The following is a 12,250-nucleotide window of genomic DNA, read 5'->3' as shown; positions in this document are numbered from 1 at the left end:
CAAACCTGGCATTGTGTATAATTGTTGTGAGAATAAATATGATTGATTTTGAAATTTGTCATTCGTTTAGTGAAGCAACAAGTGTTACTAAAACGAAGGACTACTAAACACGTAGACTTATATGAACCCGAGAAAACTGATAAATTTACGTTTCCGGCAGAGGTGGTACAAAGCGCCCCAAGTGATGATTCCGAGTAGGTCTTCGGATTTCTTTATAGTCATGCATATTTTTAATACCTCGAAGTGCATAGGCCTTCGTTTTAGTAGCGCAAAGTTTTTAGTAACACCCCCATTTCACTGCCCTGCTATAAAATTAACTGCTTTTCACGGCCGGCCCGCCGTAAATCATTTTCACGAACCCATGGCCACCTTCGGTTATCGGTCGAATTAAACGAAACCGAATGTCCGTTAGTCGGAACTATATTCCGGAAATAGTTCGAAAATTAAGCAGCTTCGGTTAGGCCTATTAGTTCCGACCACTAGTCGACTAGATACGAAAACCGAATTTGGCCCTGGCAGTTGTAGACTGGTCGCCTGTCCATTCTGCACCAGAAGGTGGCGCAGAATTGGACAGGCAACCAGTCTACGAACGGCTTATTTCAAAGCACTAGATGGCAGCATCAGCCGATAGTATTTGATTGCTTCAGGGACAACCCTATATATTGGAAAGCTGTCTTTACAAGTTTTAAGTGTGGAAATCTGTCCCCAATTGGGCCCTACCGCCTATCCCCAATGATGGAGTCGCAAACCGTGAGTTATATTCTTCACATTATGGTCTGTAACATTCATAAACAAAGTGACTCAATCGATCTGAATCATAATACCCGAAAACTGGTCTGATCAGTCAAAAGCCCGGCAGCGAATTTCTCCTGGCGGGAATCTTGAAAAGTACTAAGTTATAAGTAGGTGCAAATTTTTCCCACGACTCACACCTCAAGCTAATAGCGGATCCAGCCTACTGCGAGTGCCTGCATGCATGCAGTGACTTAATTCAGAAACGTATCATGTTTGTCTCTCCGATACTTGTTCTGTTGTACATGCGATACCTAACCGGGCTAGTGAATCGGTGCACCATAGGCACATAATATGTGATTCCTGTTTTAAAATTGCCGATATAGCATCTGAGGTCTGAGAGCACCTAAAGTTTCTAATTTCTTCGGTTAGCTTCTCGGGAGACAATATTACTCAGTAGGTACTCAGATTTGACCCCTGGATCTGGATCCGCCACTGCGTGCTGTCAGATATGAGCCGGGCCAATGGCAACTTGCTTCTGCCAGCCCTGAATCTATCATTATAAGTCTGCTATTCAGAGATCATGGAGCTTTGATTTGAGACCCAGCATTTCGTGATCCGACTGCCTGAGTGTTTATGGTTACATTTGATATTTTTGCTCTATTCGGTTATGCTTTTTGAAAGAATAAAAAACTACCCTAGGGAACCAGCCGCTGCCCAGGGCTCGCAATTTGTCTTATGGCTTGCTGTTTTTTTATGTTTGAGTTCGGAAGTGCCGATCTTTATTTTCAGTTTGAGTCGCCGGACTCTATCGGTTATAACGCCATCATGGAAAAACTTAACGATCCACTATTAAGCGTCAGTATCTTACCAGTATTTTATATCTACATTTTCAATTCCATTTAATTAGTTCAATTAAGATTATAAGATAACATACTTTTTATAATTATTGAATGAAGAATTTGTTATTCATTCATTACAGGATTCAAGTATGATTTCAGTAATGCAATTACTGAAGAACGGCATCACAACTTTAGATAAACATTGGGAATGCTTAATCGGTTATATTCTTGTAAGTAATAACCTGGTCATCGATCTCAGTTATCTGGACCAGCGTAAACCTGGAGGTTCTCCATCAGCAGTCAGTAACTGACTACAGTTTTTAGTTTTACCAATTCATGGACGATCTGTCGTCGAGAATGTGTTGTATAATTGCTATGGTCTATATCTTGATACATCTTGACATGTGAAATGCAGGAAAATTATTTAAACAATTGTGAAAAATCCTGTTTTTTTATTGTAAAAAAGTGTGAAAAAGAAGCTAGTTGTAAATATGTGAACATTTCAGATGCAGAGTTCATCGATCTGCCAGATTTTAATTTGTTTTATTTCATAATCAATAGAAATTGGATTGGTTAAGAAGAGATACGTTGGTCGTCATCGAATATAAAACATTTATAGTGAATCTAGTCTCGGCTCATACATATTTCCTGAAAGCTTGTCTCAAATCATTTGTCAATCAGTTTAAACCCGGTAATAAAGCTGTTCGAAGAATTTGTTCGTTTTGAGTTTTTGTTGTACGATCGCACGGAATAACATTTTTGTATATTTTTCACCCAGGAAACGCCAAGAAAGTTGGTGCATCGGCGGGGGTATCACCAGACTCGATGAGAACTATACATGGTACAGCATTTATCAATATACACTCGGTGTTACAGGCTATAATCAAAATTGTTCCTTTGTAAGTATATATCAATCCCTTAACCCTTTCAGTGCTGGCTAATTAATACCCTATAGTGCTGAAGATAATTTGAAAATTCTAAAAAATTCCACCCTGGTGTGTTGAATAAAGGGAATACCACTATAGTGCGTCTACACCGCGGTGCAGTGTATCGTTAGTTACTAATATTCCACTATGTTTGACAGGTGCTGCCATCTTTCAATAGAGATAATTAGTAATTACTAATTAAATCAATACACTGCAGTGCGGTGTACTAGCAAAGTCCATCACTGATTTGTACACCGCACTGCGGTGTAGACGCACTGAAAGGGTTAAGGACACTTTTATTGAGTGTGTTATAAACAGATTCGTATTAACTACAAGTGTATTTAATGAATGCTTTCTGAAGTGCTGCCAAACAGGTTTTATTAACTGAAGATTTATTTGACAGGACACCAACTGTATTAGTGCCGATATTAGTCGACAGCTATCCACTTCTCACGCGACCCGCTTATCAACACGAATGTTACATCAAAAATCTGCTTCATATCGCGCGATATTTACCACAATGCAGACGTAAAATACTGGTATTAATCATCGGAAAATTAATGGAATTAGATGTAAGGGATTTTAATGGTTATAGGTGTACTTTATTCATATCGCAACCCGCTTGATGGGGAACTGTACTCTCAAGAAAACCCCCTGTAATAAATCCACCGTGTGCAGTAGGATATCAACTACTGGTGTTGCTATTATGTACATCGTGCCTTAGCAAACCTTTGCTATTATTTATCTTTGTCAAATAAAGTCATATTATCCTAAAAAAGAAACAGTTTTTCTGTTCTTACATACAGTTAAAGTCCTTTTTAATGCCAGTGCTGACTTAATGCCAACATTCTTCTAAGAACAATTATCAATGAAAATGCCATATAGTTTGTGTATTATTTTTGTGCTATCTTAGATGAATATCTGTGTCTGATTATTTTGTTTGTAGAGTCAATCTCCGCGACGGGCAGTACAAGATGCTTTAGATGAAAATGAGGAGGAAGATGATGGTGATATGAATGTCGATAATGAGGAGTCAGATATATTCCGTACGGACGATGTGAAGGTAAAGGAAGAATCGGAATTAGCTTCGAATCAGCGAGACACTGAACTCAGTCATGTTGAAGCTCATAAACTAGATGTGGCAATGGAATTACTACTGCACAATATCACTGATACGTGTATCATATCAGGTAAGCTACTATCACTGATTGATACATGTATCCTATCACTGATACCTCAGGCAACTTACTATTGCTGATACTTTTATCATATGGCTGATACTTGGACACATTCAACAAGAAATAACCATGCGGTTTGTTATCTTGTTTAGGTCAGTTGAACTGGGAAGAAACGAAGAAGTTGTATAAGGAATTATTGGGTGTTTTTGAAGATGTTATTTTAGTGACTCATTCGTCGAGTCACGTGCAATATTTACTATTCTATATTTGCAGTTTCAAACAGGTAAAAACTCTATATTCATCAGTTCACTGATTCAACCTTATTCTTGAATCTTAATTCTACAGTATTATTGATTTGTAGCCATTAGCAGACGGGTTTATCGATTATCTATGGAAGAAAGTAAAGAATCCGAACACTCAACCGATATATCGTCAGGCTGCAGTAGCGTATATGTGTGGTTTGATATCTCGAGGTCTATTTGTGCCGATCAGTACGGCTGTAGTTACTATGGAACACATGTCGCAATGGATTCATTCTTATATTCAACAATCCAGTTATTCGGAATGTGACGACGTCCCTCGTCACGGGACGTTCTACTCCGTCTGCCAGGCGTTATTCTACATATTCATATTCAGACACAAGGAAATTTTACAGTCGAATAAAGGTGAGGAGATATGGTATATTTGTTGAACTCCTTTTGGGATCATTAGAAATGACCATTCAAAGCTTAACAAAAATGATACCTTGTTTCTCCTAATCGGCTTGGTGATTTTGTAAATCGCAATAAAACTTATAATAAAATCATTTCTATAGCTTAAGGTGTGTTATGGTAAAACTGATCGCGATGATAAAACAAGTAATACACAGGGTGGCAGGCCGGGTCATCTTTTAAACTTAGCAGAAAGGAGGAACGAGGTATCAATTTTTAGCCCAATAATGACTTCTATGTTTTGTACGTGTATTTCAGGACATCAAATCGCTCAAAATTTGAATTTTCCATCCATCGTTATGTGTTGGTTAAATCCATTGAAAACATGTCTGCCAGTTATCGTGAAAACGTTTGCAGCTGTGACCAGGTAAACTATGACAAAACCATTGATTCCAAAACTAAGATGAAAGCTTGTATGCTGCTATCAATCTTTTGCCTGTACCCTGAGTGCTCTCCTTCAAGGCGTTTGAGGTATCACCTTTAGAGAGGTGAAGTCTGGATGAAATCAGATGCATTTCTTGGCAAAATATCTAACCCCAAATTTCTTTGATAGAGTACATTGTCGGACAATCTTGTGTCTGTAACCTGCACCCTCTCTTGTGGTCAGATAGTTGAGTGCGAGCCACAGACAGTAGATTGTTTGAGGGGTCCAGGCTACAAACTTTAAGGCTTTTCAGTTGTAGATTTTGTCTCCAATCTAATAAAATGTAATATATTGTTTTATTGCAGGCAGCACCAACTTGCATTTTGTGATACAATCATTGAACATAACAAACCTACAGCTTTCCCAGTGACAAAACTCTATACAACATATATCATAAACAGTCGCACGAATCAACTAGAATCGTTCTTTCCATTCGATCCTTACATTTTACCTCGGTACGTTTAAACCGTGTGAATTGTGATCATAAAGATTTTGATTTCCTCAAAATGATATTTGATTTGAATTTCGTTAAACAGGTCAAAACACGCGATTGAACCGTTGTATAGAGAATATTCCGGAAATCCAATAGAAGACGACGACAACGACAGCGCTGGTGAGGTATGAACACAAACATTATTAGTTTAAGAGCGGTGGTGGTGGTGGCGAAATTCCACAATAATCGGCCAGGTTGGCTAGTTCAGAGTACGTGTACAATATAAATGATGAATTTCTTCTTTATCTCAATTAAAATGTAACGATAATTTCTCAAACTCAATGTCGTATGCCACATATGAACATGATTAATCTGAGTTTTATCAAGATGCATGATTTGCCTATGTTGAGTATGAACCCTGTTGTTATTGTCATTTATTTATTATCACACAGGATGATGATTTTCTTGGAGATACGAGCCTCATCGAATCAAAGTCGCCCACAGAATTCCTTGTGTACAGAACTTCACCTGGTTTATAATCATTTTTAGTCGCGAGTCATTGTCTTGTAATTTCATTTCTGTTTCACGCAAAGTTTATCGCGTTGATGGTCATTCATTGAAGATGTTTTATGCGGCCTGTCCCACAAAAACGTATACCAAATTTTAGCTGTTAGGGTTCACTGGTTAGCAAATTCTAATCTTTCACTGGGGTACAGTGAAAAACCACTTATCATCAAACATGTTTGTTTGTACATGTAAGTTTGTACTTTTTTGTAAATTAATAAAATATCTAAGTGATGAAATCTTATTTTCTCTGATTGATCTGTTCTATGTATGACGTAACTTCTGCAATTTCTTTTGCTTTTTCACAGCTTAAACCATAGGGGCTTGTAGTTGAAGTTTGGGGTGGGACTACTGTAGCTGATCATCCAATAAACCGAACCCATGGACCGTATGGGGCCATCGCAATGTAGAGTTAATCGGATCGGTTTACCGAGACGGTGTCCGGGCCGGTCCCTGTCCCGAGTCCGTGATACGCGTCGATACCTCGCAATAAGTCCACGTCCGATATTTAGTCAATCTCAATATGGCGGTCAGTTTCAAATGACATTATTCCATTAATTTAAGTTTCGGTTTCGTAGACGATACTGTGATGGGCAAGTCTGCGAAACAGTTAGCGCAGTAAGTAAAGTTCTAAAAAAGAGAAATGATGGTATATCGTTGAATCAGTATCGGCCGTTGAAAGACAATCGATGCGGCATCCCAATCGATCGATCGTGTGGTGAATCATTATTTACTCAGTCAGTCCAGTGTCACTTTTTTTCTTCTTCAATTGAATTCATCCGATTTAAATCTTCGATATTTTAGAGAACTTGGTTTGGTGAAACGAAGATCAAAAAATAGTTCAAGACAAAATTATAGAAATGGAGGTATTTATCATAGCCTAGCCTGCAAGAAGCCTGAAGGATAGAACTGTCATTTTCAAAAGTAGAGATGATAGACTTGAAATTTGTAATCAATCGGTTCCCATTTCAATTCTTCATTGACAATGCAATTCAGCATAAAACCTCGTTGTAACATTGGTCATTGATTACCTACTCAAAATGAACTTCATTTTTAGGTCAGAAATTTGATTTTGTGATTGTGTTAGATTTTGAATCAACATGTTGGGATGATAGGACCACAAAACGACCTCAGGAAATCAGTAATTATCTATCGTATCGTGTGATTCCCTTGCAGCACCTCTTCGTACTAAAATAATTAAAAACTTTTTCTTTTTTCAAATCAATTTTAGTTGAATTTCCTGCGGTTTTGATGAACACAGCGACCGGTGAAATCGAAGATAGATTTCAGCAATACGTGATGCCTGAGGAATCTCCGATTCTTAGTGAATTTTGTACGAATCTGACCGGAATCACGCAGGTACCCACAAACTGTAATTAGTACCACTGACTTACAGTACCAGTACCCAATACCCACTAACATGACCTGGTACATACAGTGACCAATCCGTCCACTTTCAAGTTGTGGGAACCTGTGGGAACCAGTGGGAACCTGTTACCCATTTTCTTTTTCAGGAAAAAGTTGAAAATGGAATCCCGATACGGTCGTGTTTATCAAAGTTTTCGAACTGGTTGACAAAAATCTCGAAATCGAAGAATATCGTCTTTAATCGAGATCGAATTGAGGGTCGAATGTCTTGTACATTTGTCACATGGTCAGGTGAATATTTCAGTACATTTACAGGGTCCATACGCCTCTCTCAACTGCTGAAATGAGGTATCAATTTTAGCCATAAATCTGGAATAGATCAGAGTTGACTGTTTAAATGAGTGTGACCGTACTTCTTCACTGAACGATTATAACAGTTGATTCTCCACGGACATTTTACAGATTGGGATCTCGGCGTTTGTCTGTTATATGAATGTAAAAGAAAGCAGCTGTCTAAACCGGTATCGCTGAACTGTTGGATTGATTTAAGAGCGACGTACAGGGTAAATACAAGTATACCGCTACACCGGTAAACAGTTGTCTTACAAACTGGGACTGGCAAAATTGTTTTGAGCAATTTATTAGCAAGACAAAAAATTATTTCAAATTATTTTAAAATTTTTATCGAGGAGTCGTGTTAACCTGGTGGAGAATAAGTTGACCATGTCTGAGTTTTCATTACAATCTGCAGCCCTGAACCACTCCCTTCTGGCCGGAACAAACTCCTTCAGATATCGATCAGAAGTGTGTGACAGGGTGACTACTATCCTCGAAAACATCGGGAATCAGTGAAGCGTTGAACATCTTTATGTTTGAGGGTCAGACCTTCTTCCAGGCTGCTGACTGGTACTACGTAATCTGCATATTTTTAATGCAAGTTTCATATTTTCAGCAATTCTACCAAAGACGACCGAATGGTTTAAAGGGTGCGATGCAAGATTTAGGCTTAGATTTTGAAGGAAGAGAACATTCAGGTCGGTGTGTGGTGCCAGCAGACGGTAGTCATTCAGCTCGATCGTGTAATAACGTGTTTATATTTACAGGTATCGACGATGCGATAAACACTGCGAATCTAGTGATGAGAATGATCAAAGATGGTTGCGTGATGGTCATAACTAAATCTCTTGATGCGAGGGTAAGATGATGAATCAACTGGTTACAACCAGTACGTATCACAATATAGGTGAAAACATCGTGACCCAGTTCCGACTTACTACAGGGTCCGATCTAAAGAATGAAAGCCACTTGCCCGGGGGGGGCAGCATATCTGAAATTCCACTTGCCCCTCCAAAAGCTACTTGCTATGCTACACAGGCAGTCCGATTGGTGGCACTATCATCCGTTGTATCGAGTGGGGAAAAAGCTTTGTGACATAAAATTGCACTAGCACGGGGGACAGGTGATAATGATAACCTACTTGCCCTTATGGGAATATACTTGTCCCGGGCAATCGGACAAGTGCTTAGATCGGACCCTGATAACAGATTAGGTTTAATTAATTTAAGATTGGAGACAGCACTGTGGAACTGAACCTTGACTTCCTGAATAGATAATGACAATGATACTTGCAAACTTTAAGGTGACGTCGAACCTTTCTATTCTGACGAAGCATAAACCGATTTTGTAAACGACAAAAATTATTTTCGTAATTAAAATCAAAATCAAGCTTGAACAATTGGAAAAAATATCAAAAGTTTGTCCTGGCAATTTAGCTGTCTTACCGTTGAAGAGGTTCAAAAATATCATTGTATCGAGCAACGAAATGGTGGCAAAGTTCAGAAAAAGGCCCTAAATTTCCCCCTTTCTTTGAGCCTGGATCCGCCCCTGTTCTTATCCTACTTTACGATTAACTCGACGTTATTTTGCATATTCTAGATTGCGAGTTTCAAACCACAACCCCTGCCACACAGCTCATCTCTGAACTCAGTACTAAAATCATACAACAGCCCTTCGAAGATTCCAGTTCCAGTGAAAATACTGAATCAGCCGACACCTACTAGATCGAACGAGAATCTATTTGTCGATCGTAATAATTCTGGAAAAGTTGTCGAGAATTCAACGAAATCGCCAGCAGCGTCCAATAAGCAGGTCAACGCGACTTCTAGAATTCCAGTTCAAAGTCCGCTTAAAATGACTCCGGAAATGAGTAAAATGAAATCTTACAATAAACGTTCCGAACGTTCTCCGACTGCAAAAAAATTAGAACTATCTGCGAAACGCAGTCGTATATATTCACCTTTGAAATCGATAAAAGGAGGCGTTAGTAGTTCATCGAAACAATCAGCGTTTAAAGTGTTCGTAGATAGTGATAATGAGAAAATAGTGGAAAGAGTCTCGAATATTTCTGATATGCAACGAAATAAGAATAACGTTTGTTTGACGGAGAATATTAGAACTCATGTAAGTTCGCTTGAAACTCCTTCAAATCGAAATCAACTCACGGGAACATGCAGTAATTCGAGCAATCATCAATCGAACATTAAAACTCAAATGAGTTCATTTAAAACTCCTTCAAATCAATCTCATATTGCGGAATCGTGTTGTAGTTCAAGCAATAATCTATCAAATATCAAAACTCGCATGAGTTCATTTAAAACTCCTGCGAGTTCATTTAAAACTCCTGCGAGTTCGTTTAAAACTCCTGTGAGTTCGTTTAAAACTCCTGCGAGTTCGGTTCGAACGCCTTTATCTAATATGACGAACGTGATTGGTAACTCGTTTAACGTAACTCCACCTCTTTGTAAATGCGGCCGTCGTACGAAGCGTAAAGTCGTACAAACTCCCGGTCCGAACGTCGGTAGAATATTCTACGCGTGTCCGACAGGACGCAGCGGCGGCTGCGGATACTTTCAATGGGAGACGAGTTTACGAGAGAAAATCTCTAGTTCTGCTAGTCCAGTTTTAACGAGATACTTGCCTTCACACAGCAGTTTCTTAAAGACTCCCATCTCTTCAATTAATAGTAGTCTAGTGAGGAAGGGTTTAGGAGTTAGACCCAATACAGTAAACCACTCCTAACTCGAAAGTCCAAGGTGGCCATGGGGCGATTCATTTATTATGTTATAAATGTATGATCCCCATGTCAGAGTTTTCACTATACAGCATAACTCGCTCAAGTCATCATAGCTCGGGGCCAGCGGAAGCAAGAGGTAAAATCATTGTCCAGGCCGAAGCCACCCTGTAGCTGGGAGTGTCATTATAGTGACAAATTATTGAAAGTGAGGTCTTTGTTAATGGGTCTTAAATAAATACATGTGATAACTATTCAAGAAGACAGCTTAACTGAGTTCAACTGTTCTACAGCTGTCAGGAGACCTGAATTTGACTGTTAAACTTAAATAACTCTAAATGCATTTTAATTTCTTCAATGATGAACATTTATTTTTTTAAATTTAATGTAATTGTATACAATAAAATGGTCTAAAAATTTTTAATCTAATAAAATGCTTTTATAGAACAACAATGAACTTCTTAGCGAGCGATGTTATTGTTTCTCAGTATCTTTTGTTACTTGAATATTTTCTTGAGCCGCTAGTTCTGCTTCTGTCGTCGTGGTAACGCTTTACCCCTTGATCGTTGTTATGGTAATTATCGCGTCTATTGTTGTAATTATTTTCCGCGTACGATGCTTCTCTACGCGATTCCTGCTTATAATTTCTACCGGACGCAGTATTCAAATCTAACGGCTTCCGAAACGGTCGTTCCGAGCAACCGAACCGAAGTTGCCCGGACTCTTTGCGTCCTCCGAAACCGCCGCCGAGTCTCCGCGGAACCCAACCGGGTAACGTACGTTCGCGTTCCATATCGACGAATATCTCTGCGGAATCGACGACTGTACGATTCGCGTCTTCGCGAGCTCGGAACGCTTGATTCACGTTCTCGAATTCGACGAACGCGTATCGTTTCGAGAAACCGGTAATCGCATCTCGAATAACGACGCAATTCACGATTCGTCCGTATTTATCGAATATTTCCGCGAGGCGTTTTTCGTCGGTGTTCGAACTGAGCCGCGATACGAACACGGTGCGTTTCGGGTCGGTATCGAGGTGTCGCGGAGGTTTATACGTCGCGTTCATCGCTCGTACGATACCGTGATCGTGCGGGTATTCATCGGTGCCGTCGATGCTTCCGATTTTCAGCGGGTCGTAAACGACGGCTTCCGGACTCCAGAACGGTTCGTCAGTCATCTGAAACGGAATAGGTAAACGCTGCTGAATGAACTCGAATTCGGTTTTTCTTGTTGAAACTGCAGAGGAGGAAACAATGTTCACTCTCACTCTGTCTGACTGAATCGGTCATTTTTGGCTTGGGTTTGAATTTGTGTAGGCCCTATTTACTTTTAGACGTCTTCCCTCTAATTTCTTTCTGCTAACTCATGTTAAACCTTCAATTATGTTTCTTTGTATTGACTTCTTCACAACGTATCGTATCCTTCACAGCGGACTATGTACATCGTAATAATTTGCAATAAACTTTATTGAATTGACTAACCTCGCAAAGCGCCATCTATGTGCAACTGTGGACCAATGGACCGGACTTTTCTAAAGTTTTGATTGCGGGCAAGACTTTTCCAATAACGGGCTGCCGGGGGACTGAGGTTCGATATTCTCTAGCTTTAATAGTAGTAGTAAATGTAATTAAATATGGAAGCCCTGAGACGACATTGCCAGTTGATAGTTGCCAGTTGAGCGTGAACAACTGTCAACGGCCCAGTGTAATGTGCAATGTCGTGGCCGTAGTCTTCACCTTCACCTAGACACCTTCTTGACATGACAGTAAAAGCTGGTCTTGATGGGATAATTTTTTGGTTTGAAAAAAAGAAGTAAATTGCAAGAATAAAACACAGGGCTTGGTTTCATAGTGGAAGAAAAAGTAATACCAGGGAATATTTTGAAATTTGTCAAAGTAACCGTTTCTCATTGTTACGGTACTAACTATGGTGGTTTTCACCCAGATGTTACACATAATAGGGATAACTTGCGATACTCAGCCTATGAAATCGGACCCTGGAAT

General features: G+C 39.4%; 3 protein-coding genes across 3 annotated transcripts; 2 read left to right on the top strand and 1 right to left on the bottom strand.

Moving 5' to 3' along the window:
* The first annotated feature begins 618 nt into the window (after positions 1 to 618).
* Positions 619 to 5,975, top strand: LOC141904137 (RNA polymerase I-specific transcription initiation factor RRN3-like). Its single transcript, XM_074792659.1, has 13 exons — positions 619 to 750; positions 1,525 to 1,590; positions 1,715 to 1,804; positions 2,136 to 2,265; positions 2,353 to 2,473; positions 2,904 to 3,072; positions 3,447 to 3,690; positions 3,831 to 3,961; positions 4,040 to 4,343; positions 4,647 to 4,755; positions 5,118 to 5,267; positions 5,349 to 5,430; positions 5,698 to 5,975. The coding sequence occupies exons 1-13, from the start codon at positions 733 to 735 to the stop codon at positions 5,782 to 5,784; spliced, it is 1,701 nt and encodes a 566-aa protein (XP_074648760.1). The 5' UTR covers positions 619 to 732; the 3' UTR covers positions 5,785 to 5,975.
* A 360-nt stretch (positions 5,976 to 6,335) lies between these two features.
* Positions 6,336 to 10,556, top strand: LOC141903910 (uncharacterized). The gene is made up of 9 exons (XM_074792286.1): positions 6,336 to 6,427; positions 6,614 to 6,675; positions 6,867 to 6,950; positions 7,041 to 7,168; positions 7,324 to 7,468; positions 7,640 to 7,740; positions 8,130 to 8,211; positions 8,281 to 8,372; positions 9,113 to 10,556. The coding sequence occupies exons 1-9, from the start codon at positions 6,399 to 6,401 to the stop codon at positions 10,253 to 10,255; spliced, it is 1,866 nt and encodes a 621-aa protein (XP_074648387.1). The 5' UTR covers positions 6,336 to 6,398; the 3' UTR covers positions 10,256 to 10,556.
* Positions 10,557 to 10,644: 88 nt separating this feature from the next.
* On the bottom strand, positions 10,645 to 11,723 carry LOC141904005 (U11/U12 small nuclear ribonucleoprotein 35 kDa protein-like). The gene is made up of 2 exons (XM_074792438.1): positions 11,575 to 11,723; positions 10,645 to 11,424 (listed from the first exon to the last, which is right to left on the bottom strand). Exon 2 carries the CDS (start codon positions 11,422 to 11,424, stop codon positions 10,732 to 10,734), a length of 693 nt encoding a protein of 230 aa, XP_074648539.1. The 5' UTR covers positions 11,575 to 11,723; the 3' UTR covers positions 10,645 to 10,731.
* Positions 11,724 to 12,250: the final 527 nt, after the last annotated feature.

Source organism: Tubulanus polymorphus, chromosome 4, assembly GCF_964204645.1.
Source record: "Tubulanus polymorphus chromosome 4, tnTubPoly1.2, whole genome shotgun sequence".
NCBI lineage: Eukaryota > Metazoa > Nemertea > Palaeonemertea > Tubulaniformes > Tubulanidae > Tubulanus > Tubulanus polymorphus.
This window is presented reverse-complemented; position numbering and strand designations above follow the sequence as displayed.